Below are 18193 nucleotides of genomic sequence, written 5' to 3' on the forward strand. Positions count from 1 at the left end.
ACGAAGAATATTAAAGATTTGCACTCAAAAATCAATTAGTTTGAGAACAGGTTTCCATGTCGGTCTTTACACATGCAGCGCACGTTTCTTTTTAGTACGGAAGTTATTTCAAATATCCAACTAAAGTACGAAAGTACCGCAGAATGCAAGTATACGTACACTTGCCGATTTTCACAATATGTCCGTATGAAGGCTGCAGTAAACACTTCACGTGACATATAAAAGGTGAATGCTCGAGCCGGTTGAACAACTTGTACTAGGCGCAGTAGAAATTTTTACTTGCGCTAAAAAGATTTAAAAGATTTTGTAGATGTATCATTTCTTAGGTGATCTTACATATAAAATCAATCGATCGATACTTCAGTATAAATTTATTAAATAAAGTATAAAAATGCTCATAGCATTTGTTTACAATCTGAAAATAAATGATGATTCAGATATTGAATTGTATTATAGTATATGGCATTTAAGATTAAATGTTAATCTAAAATTTAAAAATGATCGATTTTGAGAATAAGTACAAATAATAAAATATTTACAAATTAATATACTTTGGACTACAAGTAATTAAGTCGATGATTAGACTTTGGAGCTCAATGATTGGGAGTAAAAACTTCATAGTCAATGACTGAGAAATGATAATCTCCCATTAATACAGTGTTAGAGGCGTGCTCACCGTCGTAACTATGTGGGAGATTGCTGTAACTATCTTTATTTACGTTGCAATTGCTGGAGATCAGTAAATCTGCACCCGCGCCAAAAATTGGTCCAATGCTACAAATGAGCCATAGTATTAGTTTAAGGCTTTGAACAAGAGTCTTATTTAGAAAGTATGAATATGGCTCCTTACTCTGGATGGTAGCAGATAGCAAAAGGCTTTTTAACAATGTCATATTTGGTTGGTGGTACATCCTGATTGTTGGTCAAAGTGAAGAGAAAAGCTTTCTCAGAAGAAATGTACTGTCCTTTGGCGTTATTCTTACCCCATGGAGCATCGCTGAAACCACCGCAAATTTCACCTCGCGTTCCCTTCATAAAACAATTTCAAAACTTTAATATATAAATAGAAATCCTATCATATAATATGGAAGGAAGGCATAATAATACTAACTAGTGCTATAACGTATGTTGGACTGATACCGTCACAATATCTGTGAAACAATGTTGCTGAATATCCATGACTCGATGCTCTGTTACATTTGAAAATTATATTAACATCGCATAAAACGGATCCAGATTGACAATCATACCTGTATACTAATCGCCAGCTTTCTTTAGGTGAGCCATACCACTGATTTAGTAAACGCTGAAAGCCCATTTTGTCCCTGGAGAGAATCTGTGATCCAGGAAAGAGAAACGGACTGACCCTTGGCTGTAATCGTTTGTCTGCACAAATTTCTGAATATTTGCTCGGTACAGCTGCGTATCTATATCTGAAGCAGAACAACAAAATCGAAGGTTTCCAAGGGGAAACAAACTTCCTATCAAACCATACCTTAAGTATTTTGAGCTGGCCGATCGATCAGGATTGAAAAATTCGTACCTCTCCAAGGACAATTCAATTGGCACGGCCCCTGTTGGCTCGACCTCTTCGGCAAAGACTTGACTGTCGATGAGTAGCAGGCGCACATGATTTATCACTCCTGACAGATGCTGGCAGACCCTCACTCGTTCCTCCCCGGTCCAGTGCTGAGTTGGCTGCGTCACCCCTGCCTAGGAGTGTGGTCCGTACGGTTAAGAGTTCCTCAACTCGTAATTCTAAATTCCGATCCAAGAACCTAAGGACCCGGTAGTAACCGTATGCAAGATAAGGTCCAAAACTTTACGTGACATTAGTATGGTCAGAACGCGATACTTTTATCATTTAGGGAAAATTAATGTAAGCGAACGGAAATATAATCCTGAGAACAAGAACCTGATATTTAGCCCAGTTGAGAACAGCTCTCCATACATCTTCTTCCTCTAAACCAAGATAGTCTGAAGATATGAGTTTCACCAGTGCATCCTTCGGGAGATTACAAAATGCTGTTGTTTTAACAGTATCAACTGCATTTTCTCCAATGAAAGCAAAACATCTTTCTATGAATGATGAACATGCTCCTTTACCGCCTGAAATAAAAGATAGATTGATGAATTTTATCATTGTGAGATCACTGATCATATAAAAAACATTTTTGAGCTATACATAGCCAATTATCTTTAAAAATGATTCTTAAATTAAATAAAATGTATAGGGTAGGGTTTTTAAATGAACAATTAAACAATTTAAATTCTGTTACAACTTTAATTGCTATATTGTAAATACAAAATTTGTACAAGAAATTCTGTTGTATCTATATTGCAGTATTCAGTTATCTTTTACAGAAATTTGTTTTGAGATTATAAGAAATTTAAACGGTTGTACAAATTGTATCTAACTTTCCACTGTATTCCCAAATAACGTTTACAGTACGTTCAAAAAATAATACAAGTTATAGATTTCATTCAATACATATTTATAGAATCCTTGGCTGAATTACAAGTTTGTTTTGTTATATCAATTCATATATAATCAGTTCAAGCACTTGGTCAAACACTTTGTAACTCAAACTGGCTCATTTCTTTCCAAAACATTCTGGTGTACTGTATCCCAAATACTATACCAATTACACTTATGTAAAACGTTCTGACAGCTTAGAGACTCATAAAAATGTTCCCAAGTTGCTTTTGGAGCAGATTATTTTATTCTGTTGACAATCTGCCCAAATACTTTGCAACACACTTGTTGTTGAGTGTACCGGCACTTTTGAGGTTATGTTGATACTTTTTGGTTAATTTACTCCAGGATTCGTATTTTGTATTAATGTAATATTGTCGCCTTTCAGCATAATTCGTCCTAATTCTTTCCGTGCTTTTGTCTTCAAGTTATATTCTTCTGCATCGTCCAGAACCAAATTCATGTATTCATCGAAACCAACGATGTGTCCCTCGATTCGAAGGTTTATATTTTCAAATAACCAAACTTGAACCCGCGATCGATTTTGTAAATACCTGAATATCAGGTTGATGGGTTGTACCATCACTTTTTGAACTTTTTGAGGGCCTTTGTAAGACATTGCAACTATATTTTTCTCTAACTGGAATTGATACAAAAACCTTTATTTCTACGAGGACGCTTCACGCCACACAAGTATGGTTATGATTGGTAAATGGTAATGGCTGTAATGGCGGCAACGGGAGCAGGGTTGCATCGTCATAAAATGAATAATATTTTTGACGCAGTAATACCAACATAGTTATTTGCTTGACTAGTGCTGCCGCAAAATCGGTGAAGCACGGAACTACGTAGACATAACAGAAGTTTTGTCGGCTAAGTCGGACTGTATTCGAAAACTAAAAATAAGTCTGCTTAGAAAATATTATTAATTTAATAAAAATTAAAAAAAGTTACACAAAAAAATATACGTAACGAACATTTAATACAAATTTCTAAGATAATATAGTTTAAAACTCCTTAAACCGAACAGCAATAATACGAATGAAACACTTATATATATATATATATATATATATATGTATATTGTATATTAAAAGTAAACTACATATTTCAAACCGCACGCGGAACCGACCATGTAAAAAGGGACAATACTCGAAATATAAAGCAGCACAAATAGATAAAAATAAGCTTAATTTCATAGCTAAGATGATGAAATTGGAGAATTCGATCAATAGAACTCTTACTATAATGGTAGTACTACAGAGAATCGTCCCTGAAAACCATTAAGAAGCCGTAATGAAAGCCGACAAGTAGGATAAAACGAATAAAGAAAATAAACGAGGGGAAGGATATCAAAAATAATTAAAATAATGAAGATTGATGTTAGAGGCATTTGTTAAATGTATAACGTTTTATCAGTCAAACACAATACTATAGTATAAAAAGGATATTAGAAAATAAACTGCTTACCCAACATTGTATACAATTAAATTTGAGTAAAATATAGACAAATTTGTAGATGTAATTAAACATTACAAAAATTGGATATCATTTTTAAATATAAAAAACTGGTAGTATAAATCAATTAAGTTGTTATAAACATGAGTGTATCTACCATTTACGAATAATGAGAAATTTATTAAATCATCCACGCCCTTTATATTAAAATAAAGTTTTACCTGAATATAACTTACCTAAGACTCGTTCTTGAGCATCCAAAGCTGCGGTTAACAAAGCACAAGCATTTGCAGGACTGAGAGTTGCCGACACGTGCTCCTCGCAACTACGCCAAAGTTCCTCCACGCCAAGTTCCTGAGCAAGTCCTAGCATTTCGAAAATACCGCTGTCTTGCAATATTATCTACCCAAACAAAGATATACACATGATTCTAAATAAAATTTGTCCAATCTTAGCCCACGAAAATGAATGAATTATCTCGAAAAGAATATATAACATTGTTTAACCTCGTATAACATAATTTATTTTACTCACCTTTCCAGTATAAATATAATGAATGAATTGACGGAACGTTTCGGGATGAGCATGTGGCATCCTAACCGAAGTTGGGTTTCCGGAAGTTCCAATTCTCTTAGCGGCCGTAAAATTTTTGCATCTGTAGAAATAAATGTCAAGCGATATAAGAGTCACCGCATAGAAATAAGTGAGAAGTATTTGACGATACACAAAAGAAGTATAATCCGCGCCCAGTTTTTGTAACGAAAGTCTACCCACTCGGTCTGTTGTTGCCGGCGCGGGCTGCGCCTTCACCATGCACTTCGGCTCGTACTTTCTCTCAGAAAAAGGGCTTAATTGACTTCGTCAGAAAATAATAGAGCTACAATGGAATATCTTACTGGCACATGGCTGACATAACTGATATTTTCCTAATTTTAAAATTCGAACCTTCTGCAAAATAACGAACAGTAAAATAAAAAAAAGTTTTCATCTCAGTACGAAAGATTCGATCATTACAGTTGAAAATCTTAAAGGGTTTATCGATCGTTGCTTCAGCCGCTATTTCTGTAAGTTAGAATACAATAATAATGTAAAGTGTATTTTGATTTGAATTGAAGTACGCTAAAGAGCTACATTTCGTTGATGCGGAGGTTTAAGGGGAAGAAGTTGCAGGAAAAAAGTGTGACGCACGGTGAGTCATAGAAGCATGTAAAGTTGATGCGCGTATCGAATCAAAGGAAAATGTGTCAAAGAGCGGGAGAACGCAAATGGAAGAGGCATGGAAGCAGCTTTGATGCGCCCGCGCCGCCGTGACACCGACGCTAACGTCAACGTCAGTGTCGACCTCGCCTCCAAAGTCCAAAGCTCCAAAGCTCGACGGAGAAAGCGCGTGTTGCTTGTGTGGAAAGGAAAAAAATTCACCTATGAAGCACGCTATGGCCGCTTAGCTACCGAATATTTCTCAAGCCTTTGAACCGTCTAAACGACTCAAAAACTGTTCTACATTTCTCTAATCCTATACACAAAGGAAGAAATATATAATTTTAGGCGCCCTCTTTTATAAACCAAACTTAAACTTAGAATTCTTTCAGCTAAGATCACTTTGTTTCTTAAGTGCTTTAACCTTCAATACAATGCTTAACTCTATCTTCCTCTTAATTAATTGCTAAGTTCAAGTTGGAGCTTATACAGCATGGTTTATAAATTTGTCTTCGGTTATTACCATTCGCGATCTTTGAAAGAAAAGTATCCTGTGCAAATTATTGACGCAAATCCGCTCTTTGAGAATATCTTAAAATCGTGTCTTTTTAATCATCGCTAAAAGCGGAAAGTGGATGACAGAGACGAAGATTCATTATTTCGTGAGTTCTCAACAATATCGAATATCTGAGAATAAAAGTGCGCAGCTGCGAGTTTCGATAACGATTATAGTAGGTCGAGATTAATAATCCCTCCAGCACTTATGAAACTGCGCTCGCCTGCCTACCATATCGTGCATAGGTACTAGACAAAAAACATTATATCAATAAGTTCGATCAATAAAATGACGAGAAAGTAGTTGTAGTTTTCCATTATTGATACCACAGAGTTTTGTAATTAATATTTGAAAAAGCTCGCATTTTACCTTCGGAAATAAAGTTAAAATTGGAGAGAATAATAAAAGTGATTTGCAGTGGAAAGAAATTCGCTGGGTTAGAGAGGTTGGCCAAATCAGATAAGGATAAAATAGTGGTGCAGACCGGAAGTTGGTAAAATCGCGTTTCAGAAAAGCGCAGGAAAAGCTTGAGGGAGGGGGAGAGAGAGAGAGAGAGAGAGAGGACAAAATCAGGGCGCTATAAAGAATAGAAGCGAGCAGCCACGTGCGGCTGGTATTGCAGCGAGGTGTTACGGAGGTGTCGTCGAGCATCCAGAGAAAGGGGCTGACTCGGTACAAGGAGTCGTGGCTGCATGGTTTCGTGGTGTAAGGGTTGAAAGTCGCCGCAGGCTTCGCCACTAACGACCACGCGTACGATTATACGTCGACTCCGTCAATCTCTGCATAAAAACCGCCTTGACTTCCGGTTGCAGAAACTCTGCAGTCCCTTGGGAAATGGGAGCTTGCTCTTGCTCGTTTACCAACTTGACTCATACACCCCCAGCCCTCACCCCTAGCGAATACTTGAATCACGCGTTGCTCGCGCACACGGAGGTGAGAATCCTATATCGTAAAGTTAAAACCGATCCTGATGACGTTTCAGTGTACAAACGAATAAGCTGCTGTCAGGACAAAGAAAGATGTTGAACTAATGACAGAATACCCGATCATTTAACGTAGCACGATTGTACAGAAAAATTCTATTTTCTCGCTACATTCCCCCTACTCGTAAAATCCATTAAGGTGATTGACAATTTTAGCGTCAGCAATTTCCTTCGCTAAAAGTGTAATTATCGGAGCGATATAGTATAGTGCAGAGTGGCATATGATACTTTGCCTTATTGCACGCGCGAAATTTCCTCGAGGTATCCAGCGGAGAACAGAAAGCTGATACAGGCGAATTTTGCAGGATGATAATTAATCATCGTTGACAAAATTTTATATCCAGGAAAGCGTTGAAAGGAGTTGCAGCATTCTGGAATGACGGGGAGTTTCCATTAACACATAAATTATTTATCGCTGAGTTTTGAAACGAATAAATAAAATAACCCTGCGTTTATTGTTTTAGTTATGCAAAGAGAATAGTCAAGGAGTATTTGGAAATTGAAAAGATTAATGCAGAGGATTAAAGTACTCAAAAAATCTTTGCTAATTCCTTTCTTCACCTTCGTCGTATTGAATGAACGGGGAACATCTTAGGAAGAAAATTCTTTCTGAATCTGGCAAATAAGATTTGCCGATGTCACGCAGCGCAATTATGACTACTTCGGGGAGCTTTTCACTCTTGCCAAGTACTATTCTCTTCTCGGGGTTTCGTGGCGAGATCAGAGTGGAACTTTTTGTCGGAATTTTCAGAACAGGGTATCATGGTGTCAGTGGTGAGTTTGAGTGCGGTTGCATTGTCCATTCGTTTTGACTGGAGACGCCTGTCACGAGCATGCGTAACTTAATTTTCGGATGTTGGCAAAACGAGTGGGACGAGGGGGAAGCATAAGTACACTGACGCTATGAGAGAAACGGGAGGAGGGGAGGGGGGAGGGGGGGAGGGAATGACTATAGAGAAAGAGAGAAACAGAGGTAAAAGAAAGATTGAAAAAGCGGGGGAAAGTTACATAGCAAAGGAACGACCCAAGCTAAGCCGAACCCTCGAATATCAAAAGAATTTCACGGTAATTCCGTAATTGACTTAACAATTAGCAGCGCAATACTCTTCTTCAACGTTCTGTTAAGCATCGCTGCCTTTAAAGGCCTAAATATCAAGCGGATCCTCCCTTCTTACAATAATTAGAATTTTCCCAATCTTCATCTTCAGATCTCGCGCTAAAACGCGTCAATCGGCAGAGTGCTCCTCCTTTCATTGTCCAACTAATTGGAAGCTCCGATCGATTCATTTGGTCGTAACAATCGGGATGCCTTAATTAAAATTCATCTTCAACGCTCCTCTCTCTCTCTCTCTTTTATGTATATATATATATATATAGAATACGCTCTCTCCCGCGTATAGCACCAAGTCAAGCAAGCTCCATAACTTCCCACCTCATTGGATTGCCACTCGTTCAATCGATAGCTTTACAGAATGTCGCTTCGTCCCGATGAGATACTGCTTCTTCGAATGTTGGCTTTGCTCTATCCCTACTAGTTTTCAATCACCACCAACCACTTAGATTATCTACCATAAATTGAATTATCGTATTATCCAATGAGGTATGTCACGCGTTTAGTACAATCATTAAACGCTTTCAATCAGTGCTGTATAATAATTCATTAATGTTAAATTATTACAGAATTAATGTTAAGGTTCAAAGTTGTTTGAATTCGTCACCTATGTACAAAATTTTATTTAGTCATTAAAAATTTTTTGTTTTATACCGCAACGCCACACTTCTATTGGTTGGAAAGCGTTTCGCGTTGTCCAATAGAACAGAGTCTTTGCAGAAACTCATATACAATATCGATATTGCACAAGAAGCTTTCTAACTGAATTATAGCAAAGTTGGTAAGTTGATACCGGGATGCAAATGGAGAGCTCATGCGACTTCGTGAAACTAAGATAACTTTCGGATAGCTTAACTATATTTAGGATACACACGTTATTGATCAAAATATATGTTAAAATTAATCCATAATCTTTTAAAGCCCATCGATTACATCGATTCTTGAATCATGCATACAAGGAAATATTATCATTGAAACTGTCGCTTACTTTATTGTTAGTTTTTCCCTGTCTGGTCCTTTCCTGCATTTATACCATCTGTATATTCTGTTTTTAGATTAGTTTTTTCCATGCTACTACTTTTCCATTGACTTTTTGTACGCGCTTTCATGAAATAATCTCTAAGGAAATCTTGCCGAATGTTGCGCTACATAAGTAATTTACTCTCAGAGCACTTGCTCCGCATTACAGTCCTTCGTTGATTGAATTAAGTCATTGAAGAATCTAATTACGAGCATTATTATTCCATTTAGGGAAGAAAAATAACCACAGGGAAAAATGATACGAGTAATATTTTAGTATAATTCTGTACTGTTTCATGATTCATAACGTTGCTTTTATTGACTTAATCATTTTCTTTGTAAATATTGATCAGAAAGTTAAAGCCTATATTAAATGTATTTTTTGCATGTACTGTGTGAGATAACGGTTAAATCGCATGTGGTATTTACAAAAAGAAATGGGAGATAGGATAAGTATAATAGAAAACAAACCTGGCTTGAAGAATAATTCTGTGAGCGTAAACTGGAGTTTCGTCTCTTCCCAGAAGGAAGACAATATCAGCGGAGTCCTTGTCCTCGGAAAGCCTGGCCAGGTCCTCCAAAAGTCTTGGAACACCAGCAAGCCCAGCCTCACCGGAAAATCCAGTTGCTCCCGCTGCTGCTCCCACAGCGACTGCTCTGGTTCCCATTTTTCACGCGTTATCTGTGTTCACGCCACAAAGTACTACAGTGATATAGTGTCCTATGATAAATCACTAAAAAAACTAAATAAAATATTTATATAACACCCCCAGAATCTACCATTTAAGATATCTTCTTGAGAAATATAAAGTTTGTAATAATAATGTAATTAATGTGTAATGTAGAAGCAGCTACTAATTAAAAGTTCACTATAATTAGACTACTACGAAATATAGTATATTGGACTCACAGCAAAATTAAGGACTTTTCAAATATTAATATAAAATATGTTCAAAGTGCAGAAGAAACAAGATAATTTTCATCATCATTTATCAATAACCATAGCTGTGAGGGAGAGATTGAGCAGTGATTCATACAATGGATAAAAATTTAAAAAATGAAACAATTTAAAGCGCAAGAAAGGACGTAATGAAGGTTGATAGTGCTTTAAATTCTGTGAGCAACCGCCGAGACTGGAATAAAATCAGATAGGTATTCAGCATAATTCGCGTTTAATAACGGTGAAATTTTTGCAGTAATTCGGCCAGCTGCTAATGCATTTTCATAAACGATCGCGCTCATTCTGTGCGGCTAGTTTCTTTGATCGGGAGATGCGCGCAGGGCGCAGCAGGCGTTGGCGGCGACGGTAATATTTTATATAAATTTTTTTGCTCTTTGTCGCAGGTTTCTTCCGCATCCGGTGCACTGTACAAGCCAGCGGTCTGGCCAATTTGCGATAATTCGAAATTAATGGAACCGTGAGTGATGACAGCGACCAGCAGTAGCGTGGCTTTTCGCGCGATATCGAATATTTTCTAGCGCGTCATATGTGCGTGAAAAAAACAAGCACAAAACCAATTAAAGTACAATTGACGCTAATTGCGTGATTAATATTTGATCTGAAAAGGCCTCATCTGGACGATCTCTACAGCGTGACTTTCTGATTCGGTTTTAATCAGTTTGGCTTTTGTAGTTTTTATAGAACACCCATGAATTGTGTACACACCGAGGAGCTACTAGACCTTTCGAGGATTCAAAAACTACAATCGTGCTAGTTGTTTGCTCCGCCCTTGTATTGATGCACTCCAACGCTTTTTCGTCAATTCTGCTTTGTATCCGAAAAAATCTGAGTTTATCGTGCAAATAAAGTCACTTCAATATAGAAAGAATAACTTATTAACAAATTAGCTGAATCATCTCGGTAGATGCTTGATACAGAAGTCTTGAATAAAATATTTCAATCATATCCTTAATTATACTTATATACTACTGAAATATACTTCGATCAGATATCAATTAGAAAATTGAGTAATTGAATGACAGTTTTTATTTACATTGGTAGAGAAAAAGAAAGTATAAATACGTTGGACTAAAAAAAGTCGTTTCACTTGCTGTATTAAATAAAAATAGGTGCTATCGCGCGCGCGTGCAGACTCTGTTTAAGTCGGAAGCGAGCAATCAAGAAATATATCGAAATATCGTAAAATAGAAATGATTGATGGTTAATCAATATGTTCGAAAATAGAAGTAACTTGCTAAGCTATCTTGTAATAATGTTCAATACGGAAGGCTCAGAAATACTTATACAATTACATAGTTAAAAAATAATATATTGCTAAAATTTTCTATTCTCAAATGAATGAAAAAGTAAATGATTCAACGAAATCATTTCTTCACACTCACACAGTAGTAAAACATTCTAAACAAAACGAAATAGGTATAAATAGATGAAAGTAATTAAAATAAAAGAATTATTACCTACTATATATTAAATAAAACTAGTTGATATTCCACAATCTCTCTTTAAATTGGGTATAAACGCTCAACAAATATATCGAATTATCGTGAAAAAGAGATGATTGATGATAGTGGTACTTTGGAAAGTAACAGCAGCCGCAGCACAGTCTTTTCACAGCACGTAAGAATTTCTGATGGGAACACACGTGGATGTATTCGGAAGGCAAAACACGCCAGCCAGACTCGACTTGAACTTCCACCGTCTCACGGCATCCTTCTACCAAACGGGCTGGTTGCGAACGAGCAATGTTTTCCCAAAGTCCGCGGTGCCCTTGCCTGTTGCCGTGTATTCCTCTGTATTGTTGTTTCACGCACGGCAGCGTACTTGCAAACGCACACCAACTGGCTGGCACGCCTCGATCTTCCAACTCGACGAGCTTTTCCGACCTGGAAAACTTTCGAGCTTTCTCGCGAAGCGATGCGAGTTCAACGCGAGAAGAACCAAACATGCGAGTTTCTATTCTAGCTCTACGTATCCTTATTTATTTTTTTTCGCTGCTCGAATCGCCTCTCCTCTCTCTCTCTCTCTCTCCCTCCCTCTCCTCTCTCATTCAACTCCCGCGTTCCAGGAGTTTACATCTTTCTTCAACCTACTCGTTTCTGCCCTTCCCTAGATCTTTCTTCTCTCTTCGTCAGTTTCCTCTTTCTCAGCTCGCGTCATCTCCCTTTGCCATTCATCGTCCTTGTTTTTAGTTATCCATCCTTGTCTTCTCGCTCTCGCGCCTTTGTCCCTCTTTCTTCGACCTTCCCCAAGACTTGCCTCCTCTTGTTTCCACCGTAGTCGCCGGCGAATACCCCTTTCCCCCCTCCCATCCTTTCATTCCCCTCTCTCTCTCTCTCTCTCTCTCTTTTGTACACGTCTCATTCCAGTGTCTCGCTTTACTATCCTTCTCTCCTGGCCAGTGTGCTCTCGCGAGATCATTCCTCCTACTCCACCTTATCCTCCTCATCCTGCTACGTTGCCAGCTCCTCTCCAAGGCACAGGTCGCACGATCAAAAAAGGATCCGCCGCCTTGCTCGAAGACCTATCATTTCAAATGTATGCTCACCGCACGCTCTGCGACCCTTACTTTATCCATTCTTAGCTATACCTTTTACTGTGAACGTTTCTTCCTTAAAAATCTGTGTCCACAAAATTTTACCATCCAATACATATTAATATTAAATATAACTTTTATTTAAAATCCTGATTCTTTATTCTGGCAGAACAGATTGATTTTTCTTAAAACTCATAATGCAAGAAAGAATTGCTCCAAAATTAAACACTTTTAATAATGATATTTTTCAATAGGGTTAAATTACATTATTATAATTTCATGAAACTGTTAATGTTTCACTATTCTATCTCTCTCTCTATTTTATAGAGAAACATTTATGAAACAGACCTAATGATACAGAAAATCAGAAAACCGGTTAAAAGATCTTATTACCATCGATTTACCCGCAATTGATAAAACAGTTTTCTAGATCCTGAAGAACGGAAGGATCCGCGTAGAATATTCACAGTCGATCATTGAACGATGATAAATTTGTTACGTGTGATCTTCGAATGGTATTAATTATCGACTTTTCTTTTGCTGTATTAAGAAAACCAGAATGTTTTAATTGTAAAACTAAAAGAGGTGTTTCGCCGTATAATATATTTCAATGGGAATCAATTGACTTTTCAAGCATAAGCTCTGAAAGTGGAAAATGTTAAAATTGAGTTATAATATATATAGATACCTATATAATATATTGTATATGATTGATCTAGAAGAATAGAAATTTGAAGGCAAAAACGTGTAGTATAGGAAACGGTATCCAAGTGTTTTTCCACCGTCAGCGAGCAATGAGCTTTCCGTGATACCACTGCTATCTGCTTGGCACCTCGAATAGGATTGTATTGCGCGTAGAGTGGAAGCACGTTCTGGCCAATTCTGATTGAAGTGACAGCAATTCGATAAAGGCGACGTTTACCGTGACTATATCTTCCATATACAGGCAGTGATTCTCAATTTTGATTGTTCAATCTGTAATAAAGTTGTAAATCATGTCAGTGCTGAAACAAGAGTAGAAATACGAACGGAAAGGCTCATAAAATCTTCATGGTTTGAAAAATTCATGCACTACTCGCTTGGCGATGTGCTATAGACTTGCTACGAAACTGGCGATTTTTAATCTCATTTGCTTCATTCGAAAACGCAAAAGCGCAGAAACGGAATAGATGATATAATGGGAAGAGAAAAAAAGCTAGGAAAGGTAAACTCCATGCACGCAGGATTAAACATTCATAGTCGATTACCGTGTTGAGAAATGTTGTCAGTGGAGCTTAAATGGACAAGAAAACGTTCATAGGAGTTTCCGGAAGAGAATCGGTGGGCCGTTGAGGACATTTTCCCGGAAATGGAGACCCGACTGACAGTAATTATCGTGGAAAGATCGCTTAATGGCACTCGAGAACGAGAGCCACGGCAGCCATTCGCATCTCCACGAATTTGCGGTAGCGGCTAACAAAATTGCCGCATTACGTCGTTTAACGCCTCCAGAGAGACAGTTAGTGCTCCTGCGAGCGCAAAAAGGGTGCGAAAGAAAGGAAGTAGCGAAAGGCGAGACAGGACACGCATTTAAAAAGCCTACCCAATTTAAATGTGACATAAATCTAATCGAAAGAACAGCATTGAAAATTAATTATCAAATTTCATCTATGTTTCTCTTAAATCTGGTTCTATATAATGCGTATTTTAAATTATAGGGACTGTTTTTAAGATTTATTCGTAGAACGGAAAACACTCGTTAAGTCTCCGAAGCTTTAAAATATTTCGATCATTCCAATAAATGAGCCGTTCATTGCGCTCCAATTAATTAACTCCAGCAGTTTCATAAAAAATATAACAACACCGACGATTATTCTTTTGGCTATCCTTTCTTGCTAATTTTATTTACCATTAGAAGAAAGCTATACACTTGTGTTTATATATACATGCTATACAATATTTAGTTGAATTTATATTATAAATGCAATTTTATATAAAACAAATTACATTGTTTTATATGTATATCTCCGCCTTTTTGTTTATTAGAGTTAATCGATGATTTGTGCGATAAACGGCTCAAATAATATAACGACAAAAAGATAGTGCTTTAATTAAGAGGAAAATAATTTGTTAGAAAGCTAATAATGATGCATGTTTATTGTGTAAGGCACGATATTCGAGTAAAAACTTCCAGAGGGTTGGGAGAAGCAGCCAAGTGTATTTTGCATAATAGATCGTACAGTGAACGATAATGCAAATACGAATTCCTCGGCGAACTCGTTACAACAATTGAAGCGGTAATCAAGCAAGAGTCGATAATAGAATCAAACTGGACAGACGAGTAATTGAAACTTTGCAGTCGACCAATGCAAACATCCAATCCCAAAATCACGGCTGAATATCTTCCTGTATCAACGCGTGAAAGGCTGACACGAAAAATCCAATCCCTACGTAAAAATTGCCAAACCCGATTAAAAATTGAACAGATGCGATGCGTGATCGACGAATCATTTAATACCACCTTCTACATTCACGGGATGGAGCGGATAATCCATCTGTATTTGCATTCCATCATTTACAATGCTTTCATGGACTGCGGTCCGATGTATACATATACTAATAATTAAATGCACGAAGAATACAATAATTCTGATGACGTCCAATAATTTACCATTGACGTTTATTTCATTGTGGGGGAAAAAAATTAGATTTGAGTGTAAATTTGTTAAAAGTAAGGCAGCAAAATTCGCGTTATCATTTGATAAAACATATACGAGTACGTTTTGATCAGTGGATAGCAGTTGAAAAGGCGTGATGTTTCTGCGGACGTGCTCCAGCCTGTCAGGAACAGGCATCGCCGTCGACAGGATAATTGAGATTTCCCCTCGATGGCTATTATATGTACGTGATTCCGACGTCGATCACTAAGCTTCGCCAAGGTTGATAAAAAAAATGACTTTGTGCTACTTTCCTACTTCTCCAAAGTGTCGAATTCAGCCGGAAATAGCTAAAAGCACTCGAGGCCATTCGAAGAATGTCTGGCCACTTTTCCGGAAAGCTATAACATTCCAGTCAAAAAATAACCCTCGCTTTGAGCAATATATGTATGGCAAATGCCGTCATTATACTTGGATCTACTTCTGCACAAAAAAGAGATACTATCGAGTCACATTTAAAGCAAAGCAAAAATGAATAAATTGATCGATATTTTGTGGTTTTCATTTATTTTTCAGATGAAATTCACAGATATAATAGGTTGATTCCAACATCACCGAAAATCTATCATAGAACCGTCAGATTTCTGCGCGTAACGTGAAATCGAGCTACGGAGCAGAAATTTGAACGTAACGTGAATGATTTTCCAGGTTTTTCGTCATGTTGGATCATACACAATGACGGGTAATATTTATCGACTAGGGTAGACCTTCGTTAAAAGTAAAAAAACCAATTGGTATATACATATATACTGCAGGGTGTGTTAGAGATAGCGAGTGATAAATGAAAGTTATATTCTTGTTGGTTCCACCTTTTCGATATGCAGTTATATATATATGCTTTCAGGCTGATGAGGTATTTCAATGAACAGGAGCAAGTCTTATATAATTTAGAATGTGCGTGCAAATATTCTGATGATTTTGTACGAGATTTTGCAGGAGGTGCGTGTTTTTGAGCTTTTGCATCATCCCTTGCAATTTTGCAGCTGTAAACAGAAAACTCGCATCAGGGAAGATAGCCGAGGCCTAGCATTGCCGGTCTTCCGTAGTGTACACAAACTATCTGCTTTGCGAACGCAGCCAGAAGGTTTCTAAAGATGCCACACAGGGAATGCGTAATACGTGGGACAATGGGCGACACGCTTTCTGCCAACTCCACTTACATTCACGTATCGACCGCCCCATTACTTTTTCACCAACGTCCACTTTATACGAGAGCCGCCTTACTGCAATTTTGCCCAACATCGACTAGCCAATCATCGTTCTCAGCATTAGCAAAAACCGTACAATTTTATATGTATTATTAATATACATATAGTACATATACTAATATGCACCAATATATGTATATCAACGATACACACAGCTGTTTGTCAAACTTCCGATACGAAATGATCGATTCATGAATCTGACATTTTAAATCACGCCTAGTCAGTCATGCGTGAATTTGACAATTTCTCGTGGTACGATATGCCAGCTTGAACGTATTTGCGAAATATACCAGATTATTATATTTGATCCGATGATGTTCACGAGGCGTAAACTGGCAATAAATCGATTTTATAAATCTGCCCGTGCAAATTTCAGATAAATATTATACCTTGTTGTTGATGTACATTCGATAAAAGTGACATTTGACAAATATTTGCTAATGAGCGTTGATAATTTTGGCAATTGATTCGGTTTAAACAATTTATTTCCTTACTTCTATTTTAAAATAATTGTCATGTAAAAAATAGAATAAAGCAAGTAGTGCAAGGCATTCTGTCTTGAAAGTATTTTTGCTCACTGAGAGAAGGAGGAATTAAGCATTAAAGTTTCGATTATTCCACTGGGAGTACGAGAACTTGTATGTGTATACACGTATATATCACTACCGTACAATCTCCAATATGTACTAAAATATACAAGCGACTTTGAAATGAACTAGTTACAGCGGATAAGAACTTTCCACTTCATGCAAGATATTAAGACGCGACATATTAAGCATGCAAATAAATTGGAAGTTGGAAGTAGGAAATGAAACAAGTATAATTATAATAATCTCTCATACAGAGTACAGAATGATAAAAGCTACATATATCAAAATAAAATTCATTCCGAAATAGATATAGAAGATTAGAAAATATTGTTGAGCACACATCTCTATTGCAAGCATTCGAAATATATAGATGAAAGTACAGGATTTAAAGGAAAAAAGTGGTGAAATAATTGACAGAACGAAACGACGAAAGCAACGTGATACGATTATGGATTTGTATTATGATACCAGAGAGTGTCAGTGGCCATCGACGTCAGAACCGGTCGACGTACGCTTCCGTTTCGGTGACAACGAAACGCAAGTTTAGTTCGCATATCCACGACACCACGACACAACGCGTGGAGTCGTGGTATACATATTAGAGAGACGGGATGAGAATCCACTGTCACGGTGCATACACGTGGTCGAGCCCTCTATTCTGCTCCGTCCCCCCATTATATCCCCGTGAATGGACTCCCCGTTCGAGTACGAGATTTGAATCGATGCCCCGAGACTTCGCTTCTGTTCGAACTGTCGATGAGAGCCATGCGAGACGCGGTCCAACATTTCTCACAATGGAAAATCACGCGTATATTTGAGTCGCCGACTCAATTTTCAAGCCCCATCCTACTCCGAAATTCCACCAACACGCCACATACTTTTTCCTATCGTATCGAAACTCACCTCGCATTCTCACGATAGAAAAACTCTACTACAGTATATTAGCACGAATGAAGAATAACTGACGTTAGTTCCGACCGACAGTACACTAGCTAGAATTTAGAAAACGACTGTAAACTTTTCTCTCGAGGCAGGGAGTACTCTCCAATTTCGCCAACTTAATCAGCGTCACCTCGAGTCCTCCTATCCACGAATTTGAATAATGCTCCGTGTTACGAGATACTCATCGTCGGAGTTGTAAATGGAATTCAAGATTTCCATCGACAATTAAACCCTTTTGAAATTATGTAACGCCCTCGGGTATTTTAAAAACTTTCAGCAGATACTGCTTTTGTACTATACACTAAATTCGTCAACGCGTGGTTTTCGTGAAACCTTTCAACCCGAAAATTTCTTATTTTGGGATCCCTATTGGGTAAGTACTGTTAATGCATGCGTTTCCAATTTCGTGTCTTTCGTTCTCGACCACTGATGGGTAACATGCGTGTACAGTTTAACTCGTCT

The 18193-nt window shown here is 37.6% G+C and overlaps 2 protein-coding genes across 4 annotated transcripts; both read right to left on the minus strand.

Moving 5' to 3' along the window:
• Positions 1 to 389: 389 nt before the first annotated feature.
• On the minus strand, positions 390 to 11612 carry LOC136785620 (serine-enriched protein). Of its 3 annotated transcripts, none has more exons than XM_066746771.1 (10): positions 11224 to 11612; positions 9273 to 9483; positions 4469 to 4589; positions 4171 to 4336; positions 1916 to 2109; positions 1496 to 1713; positions 1251 to 1433; positions 1112 to 1190; positions 851 to 1029; positions 390 to 774 (listed from the first exon to the last, which is right to left on the minus strand). In XM_066746771.1, exons 2-10 carry the CDS (start codon positions 9467 to 9469, stop codon positions 594 to 596), a joined length of 1518 nt encoding a protein of 505 aa, XP_066602868.1. In that variant the 5' UTR covers positions 9470 to 9483; positions 11224 to 11612; the 3' UTR covers positions 390 to 593. The 3 variants fall into 3 exon arrangements, with proteins under 3 accessions (XP_066602868.1, XP_066602869.1, XP_066602867.1); XM_066746772.1 differs by having other exon boundaries at positions 1544 to 1713; positions 11220 to 11612; XM_066746770.1 differs by having other exon boundaries at positions 11220 to 11612.
• SmE (Small ribonucleoprotein particle protein SmE) lies at positions 2265 to 3197 on the minus strand. The gene has a single exon (XM_066746774.1). It carries the CDS (start codon positions 3093 to 3095, stop codon positions 2811 to 2813), a length of 285 nt encoding a protein of 94 aa, XP_066602871.1. The 5' UTR covers positions 3096 to 3197; the 3' UTR covers positions 2265 to 2810.
• Positions 11613 to 18193: the final 6581 nt, after the last annotated feature.

This window comes from Prorops nasuta, unplaced genomic scaffold (assembly GCF_024137725.1).
Source record: "Prorops nasuta isolate Cenicafe-Biocafe unplaced genomic scaffold, Cenicafe_Pnas_1.2 PNAS00003, whole genome shotgun sequence".
Taxonomy (NCBI): Eukaryota; Metazoa; Arthropoda; class Insecta; order Hymenoptera; family Bethylidae; genus Prorops; species Prorops nasuta.

Excerpts from the sequence above, each read along its gene's own strand:
- SmE (XM_066746774.1), bottom strand. The coding sequence starts at position 3,095 with ATGTCTTACAAAGGCCCTCAAAAAGTTCAAAAAGTGATGGTACAACCC.
- LOC136785620 (XM_066746771.1), bottom strand. The coding sequence starts at position 9,469 with ATGGGAACCAGAGCAGTCGCTGTGGGAGCAGCAGCGGGAGCAACTGGA. Across the intron at positions 1,714-1,915 it reads TCAACTGGGCTAAATATCAG|GCAGGGGTGACGCAGCCAAC; the intron begins GTTCTTGTTCTC and ends CCACACTCCTAG. Across the intron at positions 775-850 it reads GCTATCTGCTACCATCCAGA|CATTGGACCAATTTTTGGCG; the intron begins GTAAGGAGCCAT and ends GCTCATTTGTAG.